General features: G+C 37.4%; 2 protein-coding genes across 2 annotated transcripts; both read left to right on the top strand.

Annotated features, from left to right (window-relative positions):
• The first annotated feature begins 213 nt into the window (after positions 1 to 213).
• Positions 214 to 7,101, top strand: sec11a (SEC11 homolog A, signal peptidase complex subunit). Its single transcript, XM_008405490.3, has 6 exons — positions 214 to 409; positions 854 to 963; positions 3,277 to 3,426; positions 3,590 to 3,709; positions 6,279 to 6,336; positions 6,446 to 7,101. Exons 1-6 carry the CDS (start codon positions 359 to 361, stop codon positions 6,494 to 6,496), a joined length of 540 nt encoding a protein of 179 aa, XP_008403712.1. The 5' UTR covers positions 214 to 358; the 3' UTR covers positions 6,497 to 7,101.
• A 3,697-nt stretch (positions 7,102 to 10,798) lies between these two features.
• LOC145551149 (neuromedin-B-like) lies at positions 10,799 to 11,784 on the top strand. Its single transcript, XM_081605355.1, has 3 exons — positions 10,799 to 11,060; positions 11,243 to 11,421; positions 11,519 to 11,784. The coding sequence occupies exons 1-3, from the start codon at positions 10,904 to 10,906 to the stop codon at positions 11,552 to 11,554; spliced, it is 372 nt and encodes a 123-aa protein (XP_081461481.1). The 5' UTR covers positions 10,799 to 10,903; the 3' UTR covers positions 11,555 to 11,784.
• The last annotated feature ends 1,766 nt before the right edge of the window (positions 11,785 to 13,550 follow it).

Here is a 13,550-nt window from a genome sequence, read left to right as displayed (position 1 = left end):
ACGAGGACCAGAGATGTAAACTGCCATTATACCTTGAGGCATAACATGATATCAAGTTTGCATACATAACAATAAATAGTGAAAGTTGCTTTTAGGAATCATAAATACCCTAACTGTTAGGGCTACTTCTGTATTTTTTCTTTTTTTCTCCCCCTTTTTTAGAAAAGCCCCTCCGCTTTGAACTCTCGTATCCAGAAGCGACACCTCGACACAGCGATCACAAGTGGGCGGGACTTCCGGTGAGCGGACCCGGAAGATTCGGATACAAGTTTCGCTGTTGCTCCCTGCATCCATATGCTCGCTACTTTGAACGTATTAATGTAATTTAGACGTTTTTTACTCTGTAGTATTAGCAACAATGTTATCTTTAGACTTCCTAGACGACGTTCGTCGCATGAATAAGCGGCAGGTAGGTATCTCAGCCTTAGTTTCCGCTCATGTAACGTCTGCCTCTTTGTACGATGACATACCTCAGAGCTAACCACAACTAGCCGCTTCATAATTTCGCTCTAGACTGAGTTTCCGTTATTAACCACCTGCAAAGTTAACTGTTTTCTGTATACGTGTGTTTTAAATTATTTATTTTTAACGTTGCATTAAGCAAATGTACTCATCGAGAGTAAATAACACTCTTAACTACACTACAACGGGCGATTTCCCCTAGTTGTGACACAATGCTGTCGATATGGTAGCCAGATGAGGTTCCTAACAAATTTCGTATAAATTAAACTGCTTTTACTGCTTTACTGCGGTTACTGCTTTAGTCATTTGATTGTAGATATTGTACATAAAACAATATCTGTTTCACACTTGTGACTGTTCTCCCCATTGAATGAGATATTTTTGCTTCCAGCTGTATTACCAGGTGCTGAACTTTGGTATGATTGTGTCTTCTGCTCTGATGATCTGGAAAGGACTGATGGTTGTCACCGGCAGCGAAAGCCCTATTGTTGTTGTTCTCAGGTAAATTTAGCATCATTATTTAACGTTGTTCAGAGTTAGGCTGCATCACAATTTCACTCCCTGCTTTTCAAATTGAACTCCTAACCATCTGTTTCTTAGGGTGGGGCATCCTTATTGCAAAACTTAGATCAGGTGTGTTATCATCAGCTATTATATACCAATTATAAGACATGTGATGGTGTTCCTGCCTGCACCATCCCCTCAAAAGCAGAAACCCTTAAAATATAATTTGTTTTCTATTTTGTCATTGTTGTTGAGGATTATTGCTGAAGTTTGAATCTTACAAAATTATGCTTTATTTACCAGAAGTTTTTTTTAATAAAATAAAAATGGTAAGAAAATGTTTTCAACTTCATATATGTCAAAAACAGGGCTGCACAGTGGCGCAGTTGGTAGAGCAGCAATAAGGTTCTGGCTTCGATTCCCGGCCCCGGTCTTTCTGCATGGAGTTGCATGTTCTCCCTGTGCATGCGTGGGTTTTCTGCGGGTACTCCGGTTTCCTCCCACAGTCCAAAAGCTGTCAGGTTAATTGGCCTCTCCAAATTGTCCCTAGGTGTGTGTGTGTGTGTGTGTGTGTGTGTGCGTGTGTGTGTGTGTGTGTGTGTGTGTGTGTGTGTGTGTGTGTTTGTGTGTGTGTGCGCCTGGTTGTTTGTCCTGTGTGTCTCTGTGTTGCCCTGCGACAGACTGGCAACCTGTCCAGGGTGACCCCGCCTCTCGCCCAGAAAGTTAGCTGGAGATGGACACCAGCACCTCCCGATCCTACTAAGGGACAAGGGTGTAAAGAAAATGAAATGGAAAAAAAAAGGAATATGTCAAAAACTTACTAAACAAATCCATTGAACGTGTTTTTAATTAGCCCACAACGAAGTGGTTTCCAGCAAGAATTGACCCAATCACCAAAATCATGTCTAGTTTGAAGTTTTCTTATAAAATATGTAGGACTTCACAATATCAGGAAGACATGAAATTGCATTATTGTTCAGTATTGAGCTGAAAACATTGATTGCAATTAGCTGACATTTTCCTGACCTCGGTCACCGAGATCTATACCGGGTTTGCAGAAAACACAATGATAATTCATCCAACTGTCCAAGTATATCATTGGCAAGCAGAGTTTAAGTATATGCTACTTGAAATACTATAAACATCCAGATAGTTCATACTTATTCTGATATTAAACACATTAGAATTGTGATTTGAACTGTCCTACTCTGTTGTGATATTTGGTGTTACTGTTGATTATTTTTGCAAACATGAACATAACAAATATAACATTTCTTAGTTTCACATATTTTACTATCAGAACAAAAATGATAATGTGTAGTTTGATGCATGGCAATGCATTTTATTGTTTTCCATCTTTGTCAGGAATCAGTCAGCATGATATGTCTAATCAGAATAAACTGTCGCATAACATTAAAAACCACTGTAAGGTCTGGTGTGATGCATTGTGATAGACTAATCTGGCATTTAATAAATGTGGTGGGAATACAGACTGATCATCGATATAAGTATAGAAAAACGACACCTAAAATTTTCTATTTTGGAAGTGTTATACCAATTTGTGCTTTTGCTAGCGAATTGGAAATGCATAAGTGAAGACCCACATATTTTAAGATACATTGAAACACATTTAGTTTTGACTACATTTGACATTTAAATTTTTCTTGAAGATACATAAAAATGACCTGGGCTAATAAATGGTTACATTTTACATACAGGCATACTAAGTCATGCATGTTAGCATAGCTGGAGAGATATCACTTCTTTGTGGAACATTCTAATCACAGCATAGGGGAATAAAATTTAGAAATTAGTTTCAGTCTCGTGTGAAAACGGAACTAACATCCGCTCAGTTATAACCTGCAGTACTTATAATGTCTACCTTGAAAATTCCACCAATATCTTAAACGGTTTTCTTAGGCAGGCGGTGCAGTTGCTGCTTTATTTATTCCTCTAAGATGACTGTAGAATATTATGTGGATGGATGCGTTGTATCGCTGTTGTATGTGTACATAGCGAACATTGGAGAGACATTGCTTAATGAAAGTATCGTTTACATGTGTAGTTTTATGCATAAAATGTCAGTGAAAATAAAATGACATGGATCAGCATGCGACCCACACTAAAAGATCAATTCATTGAATAAAAAAAAGCTACAATTTCTTTACTAATGAATCAATACTGTACACTTTCATGAAAATATTTTATTCTGACTAGTATAGACATTTACTTTGTGGTAAACGTAATTAAAAATGAAAAGTTTAAATTAACTTGTTTGTTTTTTTTGTTTTTTTTATCGTTTAATTTCAGTGGGAGTATGGAGCCGGCTTTTCACAGAGGCGACCTGTTATTTTTGACAAATCGAGTGGAGGACCCCATCAGAGTTGGAGAGATTGTTGTCTTCAGAATAGAAGGCAGAGAGATCCCAATAGTACACAGAGTGCTAAAGATCCATGAAAAGTATGAATTCATGTTTTGGTATAATAACTTTTGAGATTCTTTTACCAGAATTTTCAATTTATTGCCATCAGAATGACTAATTTCACACCAACCATGTATTGAGGTGGAGAAAAACACATTTTGGATTCTCTTTCTGAACATTTAGCTGGTGTTTTGTTCACAGACAAAATGGAGACATAAAGTTCTTGACCAAAGGAGACAACAATGCAGTGGATGATAGAGGGCTGTACAAGCAGGGCCAACATTGGCTGGAGAAAAAAGATGTGGTGGGACGAGCCAGGGGGTGAGTGGTCGTTTTAGAAAAATAACTTGTGATTTACAGTAGGTTTGTTCTTTAAAAATCACAAATTCTGTCAGCTATTGATTCATGATAGAACAGTTCATAGATCTGATAATGACTAAATATTTAAGACTTACCTGCTTTCTTGTTTTACTTTGATTGCTTGTTCCAAAAAGGAACCATTACAACAAAATAGTTTAATTAATAAATGTATCTAGTCATAATCATCACAGTACCCTTTAAAAGAGAATACCCACAATGGTGCGTTGTTAAAGGGTGTGTTAAGGAACAATAGATGCTTCATGCCCAAATGAACAGAGACAGAACAGATTGTTAGACTCGAGCCATTGATCATTTCATTAGAAGTGTGTACATTTGGGTGGGTGTGTAAGCAGAGCTGCATAATGGATTCCAGGACAAAGTTAAGACGGAGAATTCCAGCCCCTATTATTGGCTGGGGAGTTAAGATTAAGCTGACTGAGCAGCCAGCCACCTGGACACCCAGATTGGTAATATTGTGTCATGTATAGTGGTTCCTGAGCAAAAGAAAAAATGTGACTGTTTTCAGACTTTTTCTTTTAAATATGTTGATATATTATTAATTGGTGGTGTGCTCCTAAACTGTCCTCTGCAGCAGAGGTTGGAAATAGCAGTGTGCTGAAAATGATTGTCCTTCATTCTTTATCATAAGATTGAATCAAGCAATTGTAAACAAATATACAGGATACCGTGGGCATTAACAAGTAAGGTTAACAGTGCAACACAGTATTTTGCTACTAATGCAGCTCCATGTCAACTCGCCCCTTTGTTCATTCCTGCTTAATGTGTGTTCAAAGTGGAGATGCACGAAATGAGAGTCTTGCTTCACTGATAATATTGCAAAAATATTTTTGATAATATTTGTTGCGATACATTCTTGTTTTCATTCCTTTCATCTGTGCTTCTTGTATTGTGACTTTTGTTGTGTTTTGTCATATTGCCAACAATGCAAAAAAGCAACCTCTTAAAAAACAAGTTTTATTGGTGGCAGTAAAAAAAAAAAAAAAAAACCAGAACAGTAGTAGGTTTTATCCTCACAATATGCCATTTATTTTTGGTTGACATTTTCTACATTTGGTCAGTAAAATTTGTGCAAATATGAAGGAGATGTTGGATAAATTTTAATATATTAAAAAATCTCCATTACCTTGCTTATTTTCTACATATTGGCAAAAGAAGGGCTGTCTCACCTTTGTAATTATGATTATATGTAAGGTATATAAACATGACAGTTAAACTTATGGTCATAATGTTCTACACTATAAAATAGATGGGTTAAGCTGGGGTTACACTACATTACTTTTTTTTTTTTGTTTTGTTTTTTTTTTGTTTTTTTTACTTGAATTTTATCCCCGATTAGTTTGAACTTCTTGAGGTGGATCTGGATGTTATATGTTACTGTACAACATCATGGATATAAATGCAAAATAGCACTAGGCATAATACAAATCAGATGGTATCCCATTTCTTAACCAGCATTTGTCTAAAGTCAGCCAATTTGATTGTGTTGGTCTTACTAGTGCAAACAGATTGCATAAAATATCCTATAAGTGATCAATGGGGCTGAGGCCAGAACTGCAGGTAAGCCGTTCTATCCTCCTCACCCCTGAATGGTGGAACTAGTTTCTGATAAACATGCTTTGTGGGGCGAGCACTGACATTTTGGAGGATGGGGTTTGGGATTGCCGCTCCTTCTAGAATCTTATCTCGATATTTCTTTCCTTTGAGACTGTCTGAAATTATGACAACCTTTTTTTTCTTCTTCTTCTTCCAGTGAGGGACATACTGCCCTACTTCGTCACACTGCCTCCGAGAATAACTGTTTGCAATTGACAGATAGGATTTGGTAAATGTTTTTGTGGGCACAATACACACACTGACCCATGTGCTGTTCAACCCACAGATACATTTTCCTTACATATGTTGCACAAGTCACGGGGAAGTAAACAAGCTTTCCAATGGTGTGAAGTTTATAACCAAGAAGCATCGCTGCAACAAGACAATATTTCACCAAATAAAAATGTTCTTACATTTTGTTCCAAGTATATATTTTCACATGGAAACCCAGATGGCAGAGCATTATCCCAATTGGCCCTCATATCATGATCATTATTGCTTTCTTTAGTTTTAACAAGTTATATCCAAGCCATCTTGTTAAGATTATAACATGAGGAAAAGTTGTTTTATGCTAGAATGGAAATCTAATAGGATAAATGTAGAATTTGAAGTTTTATGTCATCCCATTTGACATAATGCTTAGTGCAGTAAATAAACTAAGATGTTTACTTGCTGGGGTGACTGTGGATCAGTCGGTTGAGTGGGGAGCTTGTAGTTTTAATTTCAGCTTCTTCTACATGTGGAAGACCCTGGGCAAGCCACTTAACCCAAGGTTTCCTTCTGATTGGTTTATGAATATGTTGATCTAGAGGAAAAGCCTGTTGAGTGATTGGCATGACTAGAAGAGTGTGATACAAATTCAGTCCATGTTTAAGACATTAGTACGATTGCCTAACAGCGTTTTTATCATTTCCAGGTTTGTGCCATATATTGGAATTATCACCATCCTCATGAACGATTACCCCAAGTTCAAAGTAAGCTCATTGTTCCTTTAAATAAGTTACAGCTAATTGCTTTCTTTAGTTTTAATCATAATTATACAATGCATTGTGTCTGAGAATTTGCTGTGTTTGTTTCCTGCAGTATGCTGTTCTCTTCATGTTGGGTCTTTTTGTCTTGGTCCACCGGGAGTGAGGCGCTGAAGCTTCAGCACTGATGATGGATAAACTACGTCCAGAAAACCTCAGTCATGCCTTTCAAAATACATTTGGTTTTCTTTGTCAAACCCAACTTGATATTTTTGTTCTTATTTTGTACCTTTTGTTCAAGCATTTTGTAGAAATGTGAATAGAGTGTTTACATTTTCAAAAGTCCAAGCTTTAAAAGTATTTTTGTGAGGGAATTTACTAGGATTAACTTTCAAGTCAATTTAGTATGTGGTCTTCAGAATGTTAAATTGTATTCTTTAAGTTAAATTTAAATTAGCTTTTGTTAATTTCCTCCTTAGTTGTTGCTTCTGGAAATATGAAAGTGTTAAAATATATTAAATTGAATATAAAATCTGTTTAGCCTTCACTTTGGATTACACAACCCGTCTTATTTCGTTTGGCCCTTCACAAATGAATCATTTTCTATTAATGTAAAGAGTTCGTTCTTGTGGAGAAAAAAAATTATTCACTTCGGTTTGTAGAATTGTAAGAAAATATGTTTAGCCAACCTTTTTACAACCCTATATTGGAAATGAAATTTGTGTCTGTCGTTGTTGAGAGACTTGAATAAAAATAAACATTTTAAAGCTTTTTGGCAAATTTATAATTGATTATATATGGTTATAGTTCCCACTCTTAAATATTACAATCTGTAGGATTTTACATTAAAAACATCTTTCATAAATAATTAAATATTGTACAAATCGGATTCCAAAAAAGTTGGGACACTAAACAAATTGTGAATAAAAACTGAATGCAATGATGTGGAGATGGCAAATGTCAATATTTTATTCGTAATAAAACATAGATGGCAGATCAAAAGTTTAATTTGAGTAAATGTAACATTTTAAAGGAAAAATATGTTGATTCAAAATTTCACAGTGTCTACAAATCCCAGAAAAGTTGGGACAAGTAGCAGTAAGTGGATTCAGAGAATTTGGAACAATCGCTGTGTGTAAGGGTCAAGGCCGTAAAACTACTGGATGCTGGTAATCTCCAGGCCCTTAAACGTCACTGCACCTCAAACAGGAAGGCCACTGTCAAGGAAATGACAGCATGGGTTCAGGAATACTTCCAGAAAGCATCGTCAGTGAACACATTCCACCGTGCCATCCGCCGCTGCCAGCTGAAATTCTACAGTGCAAAGAGGAAGCCATTTCTAAGCTCCACAAGCTCAGCCGTTTGCACTGGGCCCGGAGTCATTTAAAATGGAGTGAGGCAAAATGGACGACTGTTCTGTGGTCAGATGAGTCACGATTTGAAGATCTTTATGGAACACTGGGACGCCATGTCATCCGGACCAGAAAGGACAAGGATAACCCAAGTTATCACCGCTCCGTTCAGAACCCTGCATCACTGATGGTATGTGGTTGCATGAGTGCTGGTGGCCTGGGCAGCTTGCATGTCTGGAAAGGCTCCATTAATGCAGAGAACTATGTTCAGGTTCTAGAACAACATATGCTCCCATCTAGACGTTGTCTCTTTCAGGAAAGACCCTGCATTTTTCAACAAGATGATGCCAGACCACATTCTGCAGCAATCACAACATCATGGCTACGTAGAAGGATCCAGGTCCTGAAATGGCCAATCTGCAGTCCAGGTCTTTCACCTATAGAGAACATTTGGCACATCATAAAGAGGAAGGTGCGACAAAGAAGACCCAAGACGATTGAACAGTTGGAGGCCTGTACTAGACATGAATGACAGAGCATTCCTATTTCTAAACTTGAGAAACTGGCCTCCTCTGTCCCCAGACGTCTGTTGAGTGCTGTAAGAAGAAGGGGAGATGCCACACAGTGGTAAACATGGCCTTGTCCCTACTTTTTTGGGATTTGTTGACGTCATGAAATTTTGAAACGACATATTTTTCCCTTAAAATGATACATTCTCTCAGTTTAAACTTTTGATCTGTGATCTGTGTTCTATTGTGAATAAAATATTAGATGCTGGCACCTCCACATCATTGCATTCAGTTTTTATTCACCATTTGTTTAGTGTCCCAACTTTTTTGGAATCCGGTTTGTAAAACGGCTGTTAAATATGACTAAATCGTATAAAAAATAACTGTCAGATTCTTGCAGCAAAATAATACAATGGCTTACTTGGTAATTTTGTCAAGGTTTATGGATGACAAATGTTCAGGGATAGACTCATATTTAACATGAAAATAAATTGCTATTGCATTTAAGAAGTAGACTTTCAAAAGTCATGTTTGCAGTTTCATACCGCCATGAATTTAGAAACCTGTAGAAATATTTGCAAATATGAAAGAAATCCTATTCAGATGAGACCAAATTTAAAGCTTTAGCTAAACTATGAAGAAAAGGAAAACTAAATCAGTAAAGTATTGTGAGCTTATTTAAATATTTTCAGTTTGTCTTCCAGCCTAACATTGGGATAGAAGCTGTCATCCACCTCCTACATTATTCCCTCTCTGAACTAGAGACTGTTGGGAGCACAGCGAGAATTATATATTTTTATTTATGTATTTTTTTTTTTTACATTGCCATCAACACCATCCTACCCACAATCCTTAGAGACAAGCTGAAGTACACAGAAGTGTCCTGTGTATGGAACATTTTAAAAAAAGCAAGCATCAAAGCATTACACAAAAGAAATAGATGTTAAAATACAGATAGCGAAGATATAAAGATATACATATTTTGAACTGTTCATTCGTGAGTTTCTTTGATCAAAAGTTGCTGTAAAACAATTTTTTCAGTCTTAATGTAAATGAAGAAAGAGTTTCTGCACACCAGAGGTTTTTGGAGAGTTTTTGTTCCAGAACTGAGGAGTAAAAAAAAAATACATGTTGTCTGAACTTGTATAGTTTCGGTCCTGGAAAACCTGAGAGATCTGAATGGTTTGCACTTACCAGACACGTCTTTGGGCCCAAGATCATGACGTGCTTTATAGACCAATATGAGAATTTCAAAATCAATTTTATCAAGCACCATCCCTACCATGAGACACAGTGGTGCCATGACCTGGCTGTGGGGGTGCATTTCTTCAGTAGGGAGAGGGAAGCTCACCAGGGATGATGGTAAAATTGATGGTTTTAAATAAAGGGCAATCCTGGAATAATACCTGTTAAAGGTTGCAAAACACTTTAAACTTTAAAATTAGGACAGTCTTTACAAGTCCACTTTAACATTATTTGTAATTGAAATTGTTGGTTGCAACAATAAAAAAATAAAACATTTAGGGGGAGTTTTGCAGTGCTCTGTTTCTGATCATGTTTAGAAATCAGCCTTATAAGTAATACATACTTAGAAACAAAAAGTAGATTTTCCAAATTCAGTGTTAATTCAGACTCTGTTGATGTCTTATTTGTAAACCAAAGCTGTTTTTAGTAGCTATAAAACAATGGTTTTGTATGGGGTTGAGGGGAGGAGATGAAGGGTTATTTTTGGCACCAATGGAGCCCAATAGCTTTGAACCTGGCCAGCCTCTACCTTAAGGCAAGTGTTGCGCCTTGGTTCATTTAACTTCTGAGCTTGGGCAGTGTGATGCTGTGATGTTCAGACAGTCTTCTAATTAGACTGACATTCAGCTCTGCAGAATTTACCAAATCTCAATATGCGTGTTAATGTCAAAGGTTATTAAAAGAGCAAGACAGAAGCTGCTGCTCCTCCACAATACCTCCGACTTTAGCACCCTGAAGTGACGAAGAGGCCATCTGTCTTATCAGCTCTAAATTAGCGGTGAGAATCAGCGGGTTCTCCTGTCCTCGGAGGACTGATGATGAGCGCAGTAGCAAGCCTCGACTGGCCAAATGTCACGCGGCTTATTGCAAAAAGGGCCAAACTGGGGCCCTGGATGATGGGTACGCGATGATGGGATCAGGGCGGTCGTTTTTGTTCCTCCGTGACGCACCCTGAGCCGCAAAACGGAACATTTATGGGACTGGTCCTGAAAATTTAGTTAAATTTTAAGTTTTCTGAGAAACCGAATGGGGTTTCATTTGCTGTGCCATAATGGTGAAAATGAAGATTTGAATATAATATCTGATCCTGGGTACTGAATATACGTTTTCCTTTTGAACTCAACAACTGATATGAATACATTTATTCAAATACACCTGGAACTCATAAAGTTAAGATTTCATCACCATCTAAAACATTTTTGTTGCTTTGCTTTTTGTTTTATAAAATGCTTCACGTTGCCACTTCGTTTGATGCTTAAATTACGCACAAGCATCACAATGAATTGGCTGATGTCATCTTCATTTACGCAGCCAGTGAATGAAAAGTAAACGCAGCTCGGAAGGAGAGCCCACCCCGTCCAGGAGACCCTATAAAAGCAGGACGAGTCTGCAGCGATCCAACACTAACAAAGAGCCACTTGGAAAAAAATTTGCGCTCAGGAGGACAGATCCGGATTTCTGGTTAAAATGAGAGGACTCACGCTGACTAATGTTTGCCACTGTGGCTTCTTCACATATCTCGTTTTTATGTCTTTGAGCGCAGGAGACAGTGTCTCTCTGGCTGATGGGAGGGGTAAAGTTCCGAAATTCAAAGTGACTCCAAAAGGCAATCTTTGGGCAACAGGTAAGAAACTATTTCTTTTGAATGTTAACCTTCCGGTAAAATCCTATTAAATAATATCAGGGTTTTAAACTTTTACGCACAAATAAAATCATGTTCTCAATAGGTTTTTCCTTTCCATTTTTCACTCAAAATGAAATTAAGCAGATTAATTTAGTTTTTTAGTTGTTGTTGTGGTTTTGCAGGGCATTTCATGGGAAAGAAAAGTGTGATGGACGGCCCTTGGCTACGCTCACCCGAGGACCAGGATGGGAACGCGATGGACGTCAGCCTGCCGGCTGAGCAGACCTCGCTTTTCCAAGAGTTTCTGCGGGGGCCGTTCAAGGCGCAGATGGACACAGAAGAAAGTCGTTTGAAAGATCAGGTGAGGACAGAGGATTCTGTCTTCGCTACCTTTTTAATTTTTAAATGCACATATTTTTCAGTTTTCTTCATCTTAAATCTAATGTGATGTTTTTCAGGAAGCGGAGCTGCTGGCGAAAATCTTAGTAAACTGACGAGGAGGTCGGAAGAGAGGCGCGCATGGACCGAAGACCTCAAGGGATTAAACAAAATATATATATATATAACAACCAGAAACAACCTATAATTTTTCTGCTGATTACGATTAAAATCATCTGCAACATTTCAACAATGTCCCATTTGCAACAGGTTTTTTCCCCTGTTAATTAATGTTGAATTTATTTCGGCTATTTGTATTAAATAATAAAACATAAAATGAAAATGATGTGTAGCAGGTATTTTATGAAAGACTGAGGTGTTTCCATCTTGACCCACCAGACAAAATTTTTTTTGTTTTTTTCCACATCACTCTTTTATTCTTCCTCTGGGCAATGTAAAAAAGAATGTCCTAAAATCCCCCTTGGTTAAAAGAGTTTGACTCATAATGTACTTTTAGTTGAGAGGTAAACAGTTTAACAAAAGGGTCTGAAATTAATAGAATTAACTAAGTAGGATATTTCAGAACATTTCAGAATCTGCTGTTAGATTTTCCTCCACATGGGGTTTAATGTGACCTTCTCTCTTATTTATAGACCCATTACTAACATCTATTTGTTTCATTATTTTATGATTCTTCATTCTTATATAAATACTTATGTAGGCAGCTTACATAAATCACCTTGCTTATGGCTCCCTAAGCATTTCAACAAGAAATCGATAGCTTTTTTCTTTCCTCTGCATACGAGGATGATCTTTTCTCTCAATCAATACAAGCAAAGGGAGATGGTTCACGCAACTTCTTTGCCTTGAGCGACAGTCTGTTGGATTAAAAACAGCTGGGCTATTTCAGTGTCCTTCCCACAATGCCCTCCCTGTCTGTCTTTCTTTTTGCATATTCAAAGTGCAGAATTTGTGCTTCATCAGAAACCTTCAGAGGTCTGAGTTCAGGAAACACTCAGCTGTCTTTGGGTGACACTGCAAAGCCAATCAGGAAACTCTGTTGTGTTCTAAACAGTCTCAAACCGCTTTGTTGAGCATCTGCAAAACCATAGTTTCTGACAAATGTCTGTTAAACTGTCAGAGCCACTTCTAAAGGCTGTATTCATGGTGCTGATGAGATTTATGACATTACATTTCAAAAATAGGACAGTGCTCATCTAAATTCAGTTTTCTAATGCCGTACTTTATGGCTAAAGTATAAACCTTCAAATTTGCAACGCAAATAGCCGATTCATTCAGTTTCTTACAAACAAAGTCTTGGTGAGTACCTCTGAGTTACACAAATATTGCTTCCCATCAGCTTTGAGAATCCATCTACAGGTGCAAAACTAGGAGGAAGTAGGTTAGTAGGCTGTAGGAAATGGCATTCGATTTATTTAATGAGAGGACACACAATAGGTGAGAAAAACGATTTAGCAAAAGGTGCCTTTTTTTGTATTTTTGGTGTCCAAGATTTTCTGTTAGCAAACCAGAATTTTTCTCCCTGTCAGTAGCAAAATTTCACCCTCGATATAAAATTCAAGGTAATATTTTCTCATTAATCTAAAATGGCAGGCAGTTAGGCTTGCAATTAAATGTGTTGATAGAATAATTATGCTTTGGCTATCGGTGTGGTAGATATGTGTGTAGGGAGGGGAGGGGTGTTATAAATGTGTAATTATGTGTCTCATGACTGAAAGTTGCAGATCCAAACATGTTGCAAATTGTTATTTGTTGAGCTGCTGTTTTCACACAATCTGAACACGTGCTTCCTCGCTCCTTTGGGACTGAGAGAGAAACTGTCTGATTCATGGCGATTGACTATGATCATTTCACATCTATAGCATTGTGAAATATATGTTACTCCTTACTTCTGTCATCTTTTCTTCATAAATAAATACCAAAAAAATCATTCTTGCCAAGAGACAATCGTCTTTGAACTGATGATCTGTCCATCCAGTCATTCTGCTACCTAAGTGGGGAGGAACTTATGTGAAACATATGAAGTAAATATAAATCAGATAAAACAGAGTTTTTTTTTTCTTTGACACGGTTAAGACGAGGTCAGGGCAC

This window comes from Poecilia reticulata, chromosome 3 (assembly GCF_904066995.2).
Source record: "Poecilia reticulata chromosome 3, P_reticulata-male-v2, whole genome shotgun sequence".
Taxonomy (NCBI): Eukaryota; Metazoa; Chordata; class Actinopteri; order Cyprinodontiformes; family Poeciliidae; genus Poecilia; species Poecilia reticulata.
The sequence above is the reverse complement of the archived record's forward strand: the minus strand, read 5'-3'. Positions and strand labels throughout refer to the sequence as shown.

What these genes read in the sequence shown, in the direction of transcription:
- LOC145551149 (XM_081605355.1), top strand. Translation starts at nt 10,904, where the DNA reads ATGAGAGGACTCACGCTGACTAATGTTTGCCACTGTGGCTTCTTCACA. An exon ending in AGGCAATCTTTGGGCAACAG is followed by an intron (nt 11,061 to 11,242) that starts GTAAGAAACTAT and finishes GTGGTTTTGCAG; the next exon opens with GGCATTTCATGGGAAAGAAA. An exon ending in AAAGTCGTTTGAAAGATCAG is followed by an intron (nt 11,422 to 11,518) that starts GTGAGGACAGAG and finishes GATGTTTTTCAG; the next exon opens with GAAGCGGAGCTGCTGGCGAA.
- sec11a (XM_008405490.3), top strand. Translation starts at nt 359, where the DNA reads ATGTTATCTTTAGACTTCCTAGACGACGTTCGTCGCATGAATAAGCGG. An exon ending in GTGCTAAAGATCCATGAAAA is followed by an intron (nt 3,427 to 3,589) that starts GTATGAATTCAT and finishes TTTTGTTCACAG; the next exon opens with ACAAAATGGAGACATAAAGT. An exon ending in GTGGTGGGACGAGCCAGGGG is followed by an intron (nt 3,710 to 6,278) that starts GTGAGTGGTCGT and finishes TATCATTTCCAG; the next exon opens with GTTTGTGCCATATATTGGAA.